This window comes from Drosophila biarmipes, chromosome 3R (assembly GCF_025231255.1).
Source record: "Drosophila biarmipes strain raj3 chromosome 3R, RU_DBia_V1.1, whole genome shotgun sequence".
NCBI classification, from domain to species: domain Eukaryota; kingdom Metazoa; phylum Arthropoda; class Insecta; order Diptera; family Drosophilidae; genus Drosophila; species Drosophila biarmipes.
Window position 1 is genome coordinate 5263417 of NC_066616.1, and position 14254 is coordinate 5277670.

At 45.6% G+C, this 14254-nt stretch overlaps 4 protein-coding genes across 4 annotated transcripts; 3 read left to right on the plus strand and 1 right to left on the minus strand.

The window, feature by feature from the left end:
• On the plus strand, window positions 1–1946 carry LOC108027062 (uncharacterized). The gene is made up of 3 exons (XM_017098271.3): window positions 1–317; window positions 385–640; window positions 1182–1946. The coding sequence occupies exons 1-3, from the start codon at window positions 183–185 to the stop codon at window positions 1490–1492; spliced, it is 702 nt and encodes a 233-aa protein (XP_016953760.1). The 5' UTR covers window positions 1–182; the 3' UTR covers window positions 1493–1946.
• Window positions 1947–4160: 2214 nt separating this feature from the next.
• Window positions 4161–5602, plus strand: LOC122819140 (uncharacterized). Its single transcript, XM_044095626.2, has 2 exons — window positions 4161–4620; window positions 4980–5602. Exons 1-2 carry the CDS (start codon window positions 4161–4163, stop codon window positions 5600–5602), a joined length of 1083 nt encoding a protein of 360 aa, XP_043951561.1.
• Window positions 5603–6258: 656 nt separating this feature from the next.
• On the plus strand, window positions 6259–7438 carry LOC108027128 (uncharacterized). Its single transcript, XM_017098347.2, has 3 exons — window positions 6259–6676; window positions 6935–7086; window positions 7151–7438. Exons 1-3 carry the CDS (start codon window positions 6259–6261, stop codon window positions 7436–7438), a joined length of 858 nt encoding a protein of 285 aa, XP_016953836.2.
• A 1038-nt stretch (window positions 7439–8476) lies between these two features.
• Window positions 8477–9385, minus strand: LOC108027141 (uncharacterized). Its single transcript, XM_017098360.1, has one exon. It carries the CDS (start codon window positions 9383–9385, stop codon window positions 8477–8479), a length of 909 nt encoding a protein of 302 aa, XP_016953849.1.
• Window positions 9386–14254: the final 4869 nt, after the last annotated feature.

Consider the following 14254-nt stretch of genomic DNA (forward strand, 5'->3'; position numbering starts at 1 on the left):
CTTCTAGCCACAGTTTACCGGTTGCCTTCTGACCGACAGATCGAACACGCCAATCGAGCGCAGTGCACTCAATCAAGTGAAGACACACAGAGTCGCCAGGAAGTGGCAGGATATCGAGACTGCGAGCCAGTGTCAAGTGTTTGTGCAAAATAATTACACGAGGAAATACCCGATCCGGAGCCATGTTCAAGTTTGTGTGCCTGTTTGCGCTGATCGCCTCCACGGCGGCGGCCGCCTCGGAAGCGGACAGCCTGCTGACCAGCGCCCTCAAGATGGTCAAGGACTGCGGCGAGCGCTCGATGGTCCTGTGCATGAAGGTAACGAACCAGAGGGCCCAGTCCCCCAATCGAAACACCCGATCCTAATCCCCAATCAACCCCAAAGGAGCGCGCCCTGCACTACTTCGACACCGAGAACGGCGATGTGCGGCTGACCGAGGGCATTGCCCTGGTCAAGACCGACGAGATCCCGGTGGGCCGGTCCCTCAACGAGATGCAGCTGCCCGAGGAGGTGGAGGCCCGCGAGGCCGAGGTCGACTCCCTGCTGGTGGAGCGAGTGGCGCGCTTCTTCGGCACCCACACCCTGCAGTTCAAGGTGCCCAAGGACTCCATCCAGGACATGCAGCGCGCCCTCGAGGAATGTAAGTATCTGCCTATCCATCTGTCTCTCTATCTGCCAGTCTAGGTAGCCGGTGCCCATCAGATCCCACATAAATTACCGTTCTAGTCGGGCCGGCTCTTTGCCAATTTGGGTTAGTAATGCAGGCGACCAGTTCGGGCAGATGGCTACGCCGCAAATCCTGTTTTCACTGTTAAGTCGCCGCCATATCGAGGTCATCCTGGGAGGCAGCCACATGGCCATGCAGCCATGTGGCCATGCAGTCATGTGGCCATGTACCCATGTACCCATGGAGGCATGCACATAGCGGTGCATTGGCAGCTGGTTATCCAGATAGTCGGCTATTAATTGCACTTTAGTTAGCCAGTTAGCGAGGCTTACTTTCTTTTTGTGCGCAGCGGCTGCAATTTCCGATTTCCAATTTCTAAACGCAGCCACATAGAAAGCGGTCGATCCTGTTCGCTGGCTAATTATCTGTGCTCCAGTTGCTAATGAGCGGCCAGCTCCGCTGCAGCGAAAGTAATGCAAGTCTCAAAGCCCGAATCCAAAAATCCCTTTTGCAGCTCGCGGCAAGAAGAAGGAGAAGAAGAAGTACCTGATGCCCCTGCTGATGCTCTTCAAGCTGAAGATGGCCGCCCTGCTGCCCCTGGCCATCGGCTTCCTGGCCCTGATCTCCTTCAAGGCCCTGGTCATCGGCAAGATCGCTCTGCTGCTGTCCGGCATCATCGGACTGAAGAAGCTGCTGGAGTCCAAAAAGGAGAACTACGAGGTGGTGGCGCACCCGCACTACGAGCACGAGCACAGCTACGGCCGCTCGCTGCCGGCCGACGACTCCCAGGCCCAGCAGCTGGCCTACGCGGCGTATAAGCAATGAGCTAAGGATGCCAAATATTCTGAATGCTGAGGCAACTGATCAGTGCAATACTCGGAGGGCCGTCTAATTTATTCTATTTATTTAATTTATTTGTATAGCATAGTTCATGCCAGGCTTACACCATAAGGCGCCATCAAGAGAAACAGAAGGGAAAACCAAGAGATACCCAGAGCCCACAGCAAATAGGTCTAGGAAGTAAGCAGCCAGGGGCTGCCGCCAAGGGGGACACCTGGCGCCGTTTATAATCTAATGTCTAATCTTAAAGTAGCTGCAACTCTCGTATTAATACTCAGAGCTTTACTGTTTAAAACTCTACGCTTAACTCAACTCGACTCTGAACTAAACTGCTAAACTGAACCGCCTAACTCTGAACTGCCGCTAGGCGCAGGAAGGTCCCCTGGCCACGCCCCCACAACACACAAATCAATAAAAGAAATGCCGCATTTATCTCGAACTTGGTGTCTTGGTCTTTCAATGGGATATCTCTCATACGCAGCGAAATGCTTTCACTCTTTCGCCGGCTAAGGCGAACTGGGCCAGCGATATCAGTTGCATGGGCGACACACAAAATCACGGAGCAAGCTCGCCGGATTTCACTTGGGCCAGCCAGGCGTGAAGCCTCGGAGAGCCTCCTCAGCCCCGATCAGTCGTACAGACACTCACATATATCCAATGTCGCTCCAGAAACTGGCTCGCATCTCCACTTGTCCGCATCTCGGGAAAATCTAATGAAAGTTGCGACCTGCTTTTTGTCTTTTGCATTCGCAGTGCAACACGTACGCCCCAAACAAATTGGGTGTGTGGATGGGAGCGTGGATTCCAGTTCCAGACGGGAGCACGCCCCACCGCTGCAATTTATGGCCAGGCCATTCGGCATATAAATGGCCAAAGCCGACCCAACACAAAGCTCAAAATGGCCAAAAGGTCTGGACGGCCGCGTCCGCGGCCGCCTCGTATGTCTTCTCATCGCCGCTAACTATTTGTAAACAACTGCGGGCAACTGGCCGTGAATTTCAAGTATTGGCGGTGAAAGTGTTTATTAATACAATTTCTTTTTGTCGCTGCGCCTTGCAGTTGGAAATTTATTAACTGTCGGCCATCGCGCGCCTCCTCCCAACAAAACGAAACAAAACTTTTACAAAATTACAAAAGTTTTCGGCGACAACCGCAGAGGTTAAACCGCAAAGCCAAGATCGAAAATTCCTCGAAACTTGTCTGGGTGGAAGGGATGATTTAGGAGCAGTCTGATTTACCTGAAACTTTCTTTGGTAGCTTGTCTGCTCAGTTTGTCAGTGGAATCGGAGAGCTCTAGGAGTCGCCATGGGTCTTTTGGTGCTTATAATTCAAACAGTTTCCGAGGGAGTTATTCAAATTTCCCCACCTTGATGCTGTTGCTATTGCTGCGAAATCTACTGACGTGCTGGCATCACCAAAACAGAGGTTTAACTTTTAGCGACTCGGCCTAAGAGTATGCCAAGTTTTCCCCCTCTAACGCATGCGGATTATTTAACTAACTTTCTGCACTCTTAAGCCTGGAGAATGACTAACTTAATTGGTTATGTTTTTTACTCTGTTTAAAGATGTTTTATTACTTTAATAATTGTATTCAATTTAATAAGTTCGTTTTTTCTTTTCTATAACTAAAACTTTTTGAACTCAATCCGTTAAAATTAAGGACGACAATCTGCTATGGCTAAATTAAAATACACACGCAAACTATTTCCCTAACCATTTAAACTTCTTGGTTTCTTTGGAGTAAAAGCTCAGAGCTTTATATTTTTGCTTAAAGATTTTCTTGCTACAAGAAGGCATTCAAAAATTAAACAGTTATCCATGTTTTTTTTTTTATTTTTCACGGCTTCTATAATCAAAATCCGTTTTAAAATAAGAATTTTAAATGGCAAGAATTCCCCTGCGGTCTGTTTTATTATGATGATTTATTGTAATATATAAGTGAATTTGAAGAAAGTTAAGGCAATAGTCTTGTCTAATTTTTAAAAATTAAAACAAAATAAAACAAAACCTATTAATATTTCAAATATAATTTGGGTCAACCTAGTCTTGTTTTGAATGCAAGTAATTATGTTTTGGTTTTTCGTACTTTAAATTGACTTAATCTTGTCGAATAATAAAGATCAAAAGGTACCCTTGGTTCCCCCTTTTCCGCTTGTTTGTTTTCCTAATTGTCTCGCGGCAATTTTCAAGTTTTTCTGTGTAAACGATGGAACATTTCTGGTAATTCTCTAAGCGCCTCCGTTTATTTAATGGACTGGCATTAGCCGTGGTAATTGTAGATTTTCCAGGGGTCCGAACGGTGGCGCCTCCGAGTATTTCATAATTTCTGTGGGATAACAATAACCCCTTGCATAAAAGCCGAGATGTGCGAAAAATTGGACACCAGTCGACGCAGCTCTAGCTTTGGGTCGTGTGCACTGACCATGACCGTGCCGGCTTAAATAAGAAGCAGACGAAGACGAAGAGCCGCCACTTGGCGTTGATGTAAAACAATTTCCGTTATTGGGCCATGTGCAAAAAGCAGCGCGTTTACTGAATGGGAGTAGATTTGGCCAAAAGAGCAGTTGAATATTGTATAACAAGCTGTTGCGGATATAAGACCCAGGGGTCAGTTGGCCAGCGGGCTCAGTTAAGATCCGAACACCTGACCAACATGTCGCCACTGGACATTGCGTTGATCCTGGTCAGTTTTCACCAAGTTGTTGGCAGTGACTTTTCCGCCATGAGCTCGGAGTTTAGGCAGTGTGTTCGCGGATCTCAAAAGCCGAAGCTTAGTGAATGTCTGGGACGGTCTGCGCTGAACTTCATCCAGAGACTGGATGAGAGCGACAACATCAGATTCGTGGAAGACTTTGTGACTGTGAAAAGTGAAACACCTGCAGTTAGATCTCTGGCAAATGTGCTCGACACAGATCCTGTCGATTTTCGCGGCATTCTGGAGAACGCGGGCGCCGTCATGGGCCAACGAAGTCTCGAGTGGCACATGGATGGGTTATATCCGGGTCTCATGTTCAAAATTGGACCCACTGCGGATGCGAACAGTGTGGCGGAGTTCGTCCTTGATGGAGCGGGGCAGGGTGAACGACAATTTGGATACGAGGATCCCTCAACCGGTAGGTCTTAAGTGAAAGTATATATTCTGTGAGTTCTTTCAAAACCCTAAAATCGGAAAAACATAAACCAAATTTGAAAAAATAAGTACTTGTACGCAAAATTTGATTTCGAACTTTGTGATTTCACCGTCAGGATGAATTTTTACATTAAAAAAACTGTTAACATATCGGATATTTAACAACTTAATGAATGAAATATCATATTCTTAAATGATTTAAAGGGCAAACACTTAAAGTTATGAATTGAATCGAATGAAAATTTGATACTTTTTCAATGGGGACTAAAAATAATGATTAACATTCCGAATTAAACAAACTTAATTTTAATAATTTTATAATACGTTTGTATTTTCTTTAAGGTCGCGTGTTGGCAAAGCAGTATTTGCTGCCTTTTCTGTTAGGCCTAAAGTTCAATCTGGTGGCTCTGGTTCCCCTACTATTTGCGGGCATATGTCTGCTGCTCAAAAAGTCGCTGTTCCTGGTCAAGTTGGCGGTTTACGTGAGCAGCTTTTTGGGACTAGGTGGAATCATGGGCTCCTTGGGCGGCTTGGGTGGCTTTGGAGGATTGAGCGGTGGTTTTGGAGGCGCTAACTTCGGTAGCTTTGGCAGCTCGAACTTTGGTTTCGGCGGCTTTCAAGGACACCGACCACTTGGCCATTTTCCCGGAAAAACTACTGTATTTGGCCAGGGACAAGATGAGCTCCACCACCAGTACGACGTTCACGAGTCGTCTCCATATCGCCGCACGGAGCGGAAGGTGAGATTCGAGCAGCCTCGAGGGGCAGAAACGCCTGTCGCAGCACCTCCAACCAACCCAAAGCCAACGAACCAAGACCGTTTCTACGACTTTGAGAACCAGCGCAGGCCAAGCAACAAACTATTGGCAGCCAGTGTGGAGCAGGAGGGCGAACTCCTGATGAGAAACTTTCAGGATCCCCATGGAATGCAGGGCTGGCAGGCGGTGGACGTGAGATCGCTGTAGGGCAAAGTTTACACCTAACGAAAAACCGAACTTTTGAAAACTAAAAGTTCGTTGTAATGGGTATTTAAGACTAGAACCAGATATTCTAATATTTTTATATACAAAGCAAAAGTCAAAAAGAGAAACATACATTTTCAAGTACAATAAACTTAATATTTATAAACAAACACTATTGCCAATTTATTTTCTTTTTATTTTACGATTCTCATTATTTTCTTATGGCTACCATTTCGTTTCAGAAAGTATCCTAAATTTAAAGTATATTAGGTCCCATAACAGCTGTCAAGTGATACTTCTATCTCTTTATCAAATGAGTTGAATCTACATTTTTTCGCAATAATACTTTTTTGATAATTTTCTCAGTGTGCACAAAAGTTGTAATTAGCCAAAAACATAGTGAGTGCTTTCCAAAAACGAAAGTTAACTTAACCGAGTAATTCGGTTTCAGATTTCGTTGGGTCAGGGTTCAGCGGGCAAACTTCTCAAAACATTTCTATTTGATTCCTATCAAGAGAGCAGTGTTGTGCTTTGACAAGCGCGTTAATTGCTACCCCAAAAAGATCAAGGCATTATAAATATCAGGGCAGACTCACTTTGTGGGTTATTTGTGGTTCAAGAAGCGCTTAAAGAGGTTTCATTATACGCAGCAGAGGAATATGTGGCGTGTGCTCTTGCTACAGTGCGTAATGCTGGGCAATTCGGTCCTGACGTTGAGTCATAAAGGAAACGAGACAGCTAGCGATTCGCCCCCTTCCCAGTGGAGTCCCCGAAGTCTGGGCAGGATCATAGCCCAATGCCTGGGCGGCCTGGAGATTTGGGAGTGTCTGGGCTCCGAAGGCGAGCGACTGCTGGATGAGGCCACCAGGGACAACCGCACCTGGCAGATCAGCGAGTACTTAAGCATTGAACCACAGGGCGGACTTACCGATCAGGAGAGGAGGCGCATGGATAGGGGCATACCGGACAAGTTACTGGATTTGGTCCGGGGAAGAACTCTCCGTCTTCAGCTTCCACGGCAGTTGACCATTTCCAATGCCATCGATGACTTTGGCAGCGAACTGGGCTTGGATCAAGGTACTTATTCGAGCGTAGATGATAAAGTCGATAAGTTAATAGGAGGATTTAGTAGTTTCGAAGTGCATGAAACCACCTTTGATAAAGATAAAGATAAGGATAAGGATAAGCTGAAGAAAAAGAAAAAGAAAAAGTCTAAAAAGAAAAAACCTAAGAAAAAGTCTAAAAAAAAGAAAAAGTCAAAGAAAAAGAAGAAGAAGAAGAAGAAAAAGAAAGACAAGTATAAAAAGAAAAATAAAAACTGCTCCAAAAAAACAGGTCGCAAAAAGAAGGACAAAGACAAGCACATGGCCATGATGGGCGGCATGATCATGATGGCCACTCTGGCCCAAATGTTCCTAGGCAAGGTCATCCTCATCGCCGGCTCGGCCTTCATCATGGCCAAGATCGCCTTGGTCATCTCCTTGCTGGTGAGTAGAACCTGTCGCTAGAACAGTTCCGTCCAAATTGTTGGCGCTACGCTTCTCTCCGCAGGGCAGTCTAAAAAAGGGTACGACTGGGCACAGTGGTAGTGGAGGCGGCGGAGGAACGGAGCACGTGGTGGTTCACTCCAGTCACGAGAGCGGCTGGCACCGCAGCATGCCGAACCACGACTACGCATCCTCGCAGCTGGAGCAGGTCGAAGAACCCCCTCTGGGCAACCAGATGGAGTTCTACCAGGCCTACCAGATGGAGCCACTGAAACGCCGCCTGCATCAGGCGGTGACTGACCCACAACAGCCACGCCCGGAGGCCACCAAGCCCACCCGAGGTTTCCTTTAGATACTAAGATAAAGTCCTAGTGTGTCCATAAAATCGTCCGCACTAAATAATGCTGTGAAAGTAAAAATTATTTATGATTTTACAACTAAGAATGTTCTTTCTCAATTAGCAAGAGCTCTAGCGACTTAAATTAGTTATATGAAAGCTGTTAGGCTGTTTTTGCGGTTTCTTAAATTAAATGTACCTGCAGCTCGGATAGAGGGTTATTTTATTTGTTTTAATACATCCCTTCCATGTAAAAGGAAGCTTTTTTGACTCTATCTTACCTTTACCTATCTTACCCCTTACCTTTACCGAGGTAAGGGGTCGTGGCGATTACGTACCATCAACATGCAACAGTTGTCATATCGTCCTGGGTGACGAATAATGCTTATAAATTCGACAAAATAAATACTTTCGACTTCCACAACTTTTGTATGTAAATGGTGCGTGATCGCCACGACTTATCATGTTAAGAGTTATTTGTGTGATTCTTAATTAGTATCCTAGCCTAATCGATCTAGCAATGTTCATTCGTCCGTTCATCCGTCTGAAATTCGGTCTTAAGCAAAAACCAGGAAATGTCCATAGCCCCTCTTGCTCCCACATTTTTACATATTTTTTTTTCAGTGTGAAATAATACCTATCTTAGCATTAAGAGTTAGCATTAATCGCTTTGTTACTTTTCAATTTATGAGTAACTAAGTAAACAGGCCTTGTCATACTCAATATACAGGGTAGGTCAAAGTATTGACACAAGCAAAAGGTAAATATACTCCTAATTTAAACTTCCCTCATGTACAATGCGTTTGAACGATACAAGGTTATAGAAAAAATGCTAGAAATGTTGCAGACCCCAAAACCGACAACAGAAACCAATCGCATCTGAAATTCTATTCTTTTTAATGCTCGCTTTTTGGTAACATAATAACTACGATAACTAAACTTAGACTGGAGGGCTGTCGAGTGTAAATACAAATTCAAATAGATTGGACTAAGCGGGGTTCTTGGGATCTTTGGTTGTGGAGCTACCGACCCCGGGAGCACCTTCCGATTGTCTTATCGGGACCCCTTGGAGGCGGGCGTGGCAGAGGCGCCAACGTGGGGCATCCAGGCTTGGTAGGCCTTGTCCTGCATCATCATCTCGTCGTCGATGCTGCGGTGGTAGGATCCTCCGTCGTGTCCGCCCGTGTCGTACTCGCCCTGGTGGCTGGAGGAGTAGGTGTGGCTCTGCTGCACCTGCGGATGCTTGACGATCTCGTAGGTGGTCTTCTCGCCGCCGTCGTGGCCAACTAGTTTCTTCAGGCCAATTATCGCACTTATGATCAGGGCTATCTTGCCCACAATCAGCGCCTTTCCCGCCACAATGGCGATCGAGTGGTAGGCCATTTTCAGAATGGCTGTCTTTAGCAGAACGGCGGCGATGAAGGGTCCCAGATACTTCTTGTCATCTTTCTTCTTGCGCCCCTCACTTTCGCTGGCTGGCAGAAAGTAGCCGAGCAGGTGCTGCAGCCAGTCCTGGCCATTTCGCTCGCCGAACCTCAGCAAACGCGGCAGGTTCACCTGCAGCTGGTGGCTGTGGACAAAGTTGAGGAAGCGCTCCAGCAGCAGGGCGTCCAGACTCTTTCCAGACAGGTGCTCCAGGTCGCGATTGCTAAGCTGACTTTCGGCCAGGCTGGAGCGACCACTCCGCGTGTCCTGGCCGAAGGACTCCCGCCGCACCAAGCTCACGCCATCCACTATGCCCAGCTGTTGGACCTTGAGGGCGCGGCCAAGGAGGCGGACTCCCTGGATCTTGCAGCACCAGAAGATGTCCTCGCTATCCGCACACTGCCCGTAGACATGACGCACTGTTCGCAGAATGCCGCTCTCCGTGGAGTTCGATTGCGAGTGCACCGAGGCTTCCAAGGCCCAGGCCTGAAAGGCCGCCAGCAGCAGGGCGATGAGCAGACCCAGGCGCGAATCCATTCTGTGTATCCCCAATCCTTGTGATCTCACTCTCGGTGTTCTCTCAATGCCGTCCAGCTGCAGCTGCTGGGAAATCTCTTGGCCAACTGATCTTGTGTGCCAGTTTCTCCGCCGAATTTATACACTTCACCTTGCCACAATTAGCCAGGCAGCCGTTGCAGCTAGTTTTGCTTCTCTTGCAGGCACAAGTGCACTGGGAAAAAGGTGTGAAAACTATATAGTACTATATCTGTTATAAAATTATTAAATTGCATACTTTTTTATATTTTTTAATATCCAAATATGTAAGCTTATCAATCCATTCTGCGGAATTTAAAATAAGAATAAATTTAAATCAAATAATCTTTAATGTACATTTTAATGTATTGAGTAAAATTAAGTAGAGACGAAAGGCAGTTTAAAGACCACATAGGTACCACATTTTTCACTACATCTATAAGTAAATCTGAAACACGTTCGGTGATGATCACCCTAATTCCGTACTTCCCGTGGGGTTTCCTCAGTGCAACACTGGGTGGTGGCTATTCAGAGCGTAGTATGCATGATGAGTGCAGTTGGCAGCTGGAAACTGGCTCTAAAGCAGGCACTAAGCAAAGCTTCGCTGCAGATTTAGTGCAATCGGCAGGCTGGCTGTAGGGGCCAATTTCATTGCTCATTGTCGTAATTAGCAGATCTGGGCAATTATTCCAGTCTTTATATCAGTGGCCCGGCTTAATGATATTTACCACCACCTTCGACGCCCACTTTCATCGGCAAGCTGTGAAACCGAGGCGAGAGCCGAGATCTTCTCCAAGCTTGGGCTTTCGATTGCACACGCAAAGATTTGGGCATACATATTTATTAGGCAAGCGCATCGAAACCGAAATGAATGCTGATTGGCTGGAAAATTATAGAATCCCAGCCAGATGTGTCGCCGGCCGCAGAAAACTTTATGAAAGTGGCGTCCACGAATTATCCTGGTACGAGTTGTATTAGTCTCACCGTACTTGCGAATTGCAGAAAGAAAGCATGAAATTAGCGTGCCGTAAAGGATATTAGACGGTATAATTTCACCGAGTCGAATTAGCTTTAATAAATATTCATCAGCTTGTATTAACAGTTTACATTTATATGTAGTAATTTAGTTGTATATCTTACAAACCTTAAACAAAAAGTTCATTTTTGGACAAGCGCTTATACTATGAACTTGACAGTTATCTTAACATGAAAAAATCGATAAGCCCATTGGATTCTGCCAACCACAATCATGATTGCAATTTAGCAAACGTGAGGCAAGAAGTATTTTATACAATTGTTTTCTAAATACACATGATCCAAATGCAAATAAGTCCTAATTGGATTTTATATCAAGCCCAGAAAAACGGACTTTGTACATTTGGCGACTTGTGCGTTATGTGTTTAATCCTATTTGCTTGACACGTAGTCAATTTTTGCAATTACATGTCAGAAGAGATTCACTGCCTAGGCTGACTGTAGAACCAAGAGCAGACTGCCAGCTTAAAGTTCATCCGTTGACTATAAAGTAGCTTTTCAGCCCGGCAACACAATCAAATTAATGCATACTTTCGGGCTGCCGGAGAAAGGAGAAAGTTTGGCACGTACATTTCGCCAAGTGTAGCAACTGAAACAACAAACGCGGCAACACCTCCACGGTTGCTCATGCTTAATTTATGCTCGGCGCTTCTCATTTATGAAATATTAATTAAAAAAGCCTCGCTGACGAACGTCTAATGATGGGATTTGCAATTTTATCGCTGCGAAGCACGCCGGATAGTCGGACACGAAAAGTGTTTTTCTTTTCTAGCGGGAAAGTGCATATCTCTGCATAAGTTTCGGTTCGTTCTACATAGCCAGCCGGAGGACAAACACTGCATTCTGCGAATGGAAATTCAAAAATGCAAAAACACTTGCCGCTGCATAATCCAGCGGCGATAATTTATGATAATTCACGTTCGGCTCACACGCAATCCGACTTTCGACGGACTATCCCCTGCTAAAAGGCCAAAATCGCCTGCCAACTGCAGCAGCCCACAATTTGCAGTAATTGGCATTTTGTGTTAACAGCGAGCAAACAACCGAACGCTTAGTGATCGAAGCCAATTGCGGCGCTTACACGGAGAAAAATGGTTTTACAATCAAGAGCAAGTTCTTGCTAACGATGAGCAATACTTTAAGACAATAGTCGGTAAAGATTTTGGTTTGTTAAGCACTAGAAAACAAATTCCTCTGATATATTTTTCGCTGCTAGAGGCTTAGATACTTTTACATAGTGCATGCACTTAAATGCATACTTAATGGTGATGATGAAACGTTTTTATTATTATTATCATAAACCTTGATGTCTTGAATTATTTTTCTATTTTCTGTTTTCATGTTTATATTTGTCAAAGCTATGATAGGAACATTTTTACTGATATGTACTGTACATGTACCTTAGTTTTTTAAGACAACAACTCAGCATTATCCCAATATTTCTAGGGCTGAAACACCAAGTATTTTTTGTGTCAGTGAAATCTTAGAACTTTTTGGAATGCAACGGCAAATGCAATTTAAGCAATTCGATACAACTACACTTTTAACTAGGCTAGATAGGAACTTTTCTCTCCGTGCAGAGACGAACTTGGACAAGATCGTCACGAAACTTTTTCCCCGGGCCGGGCGATTTATTTGGACTTTGTCTCCGCGTTCGACTCAAGCTCAATAAGGCAGAATACACAATTCTGTGGCCATTTGGCTGGGAACCTTTTCGCCACCGAACAATTGCATAAAAGAAAAGCTCTGCTGCCTGCCTTGCATTTTCCTGCGCCGGCGAGTTTTTCACTTTCACTCTGTGTTGACATCGGAGTCGCCCCCGCCAAGAAAACCAACCGAGTTGGAGACGTGGGCACAGGTTGCGCCGGCTGCAGGGCAGCAGACTCTCCCACTCCAACTACCACCTCCTCTCCTCAATCAAATTAAGTGCCGCGGGCCAATTACGTTTCACTCTGACCCCTCGACAACTGATGAACTGCACCGCAGCGTGGAAAGCCGGGCCGTGACTATCGGATCCGATCGGACCGACTGCCTGCCTGCTGTCTTGATGAATTTATTATACGCTTGTCGGGAGCTCTTCCTCAAATTATACGTCTGTTTGTTTGTTTGTTTTGGCCCTACACAAACCATTTTCACTTGCCCACGGCGAGAGAGAACTTGGAGTCAATTCAATTTTATGTCTAATATTTCGCGGCCAAATCTCTTTAGCAGGCGGCGAAATATGTTCTGTGGCGAATTTCAATTTCATTCGCCCCGCGGCCATCGGCGTGCCGTACTTATTTTGGTTTCGCAAAACGCCGCTATGCATTTGTTAGCCTGTGAAATTATCCCCAAAATCCCGAGGCGTTGGCTGTCGTTGATATAGCGTATTTTGGGCACCGTAAAAAACGTACGCTGTTCGAGGCACACTAAAAAGGAACATTTTAAGGCGATCTCTGACTAAGCATAACTTTTTCTCATAAATTTAATATTTGTCTTCTCTTGAAATGGAATCCTAAAACTCATAGTTAGAAAACATAATTGTTACATCATTTCCACCCATCTTTTATATAATAATTCATATAATATAATTCGAGATTGGTAAACAATATCGTAAAATTGTTTTAGTTCAAGCGATTTTTTTCCAGTGCGGTTCGAATGTTGCTAGTTTATAAATAGTTCACGCCTATCAGTTACATCCTGGTCCCATTTTGTACCTGAATCTGTCAGATCTTAAACACATCCGCCTTGTAATTTAATCTTCCGCCCAAGGCCGCATAAAAATTTTAATGTTAAACGAATTTGCTTGTAATTTGTCCAGTGTTGTCCCCAAAGCTAGCTATTTATATCTCCCACTCTCCTATCAATTACATCCTGGTTCATCCCTGTATATTTACATGCGGCCCTGAATCTGTCGGTACATATCCGCGTAATTCGATATGCCGCATGACACTCAATTATGGCGGCACCTCGAGAACACTGTGCAGCGTTTCGGGAATTCGGCAGTGCATACTTGCCGTGAAATTCGAGGCCGACCAAGGAGTCCCATACGAATGGCAAAGCAAAGTTCACAGCAATGTTAAATGCCAATCAAGATGGCCGGGCACCGGGCAAACGTCGATGTGCCGCTGGAGAAGTCGGCATCTGCTCATCAATCAACCTGGCAACAGGTAACAGGCCACAATAACCACTCTGACGTGGTCGGCGAAGAAAGTGCTTGCCTGCGCCTGTGCTTGTGCGAGCCAAGTGATTTCCAGACATCCCCAAAAGCAGCCGCATCACATTAAGCACTTGCGCATTTCGTTTAGTTCGGCCACATTTTAGGTGAATTTAATGCCCCGGCGGTGTCATTTTCATTGCCGTCGACGGAAACCGGGCCACAGGCTGCGCCTTTGAGCCACGTCAGTCAGTCGGTTGGCCAAAACAAAATTCCATTTCATTGTGCGCATTATTATAATTTCTGGTCTCAGACAAACGGCGCCCGGGGCGGATACTTAATCCTCGGTGCAAATCTCACTTGAGGAATTTGCGCAAATAAATCACAATTTGAATATTGGTTTGGGTGGGTCGAAAAGGGATGGCCGAGTGCGTTTGGTTTTTATACTTTCTGCTTGCCTCTCCGCTGCGGTCGCCTAACAAATGACCAAGCTTAAACCCTTGCCTCGGTATTTGGGGCTTCGGATTCCGTACCTTTTTGCCTCAAAAACATTTTTCCAGCTTCGGTTCAATGGCCTGGCCATGATGGCCATGGCCCATGGATGATGATAAATTGAGCGGCAGGCGAACGTGACAACGGCCGAAAAAGTGAAAGCCTCGGAAGCTGGGACGGTGAAAATGCCGGCCAAGGAACGGATGGCT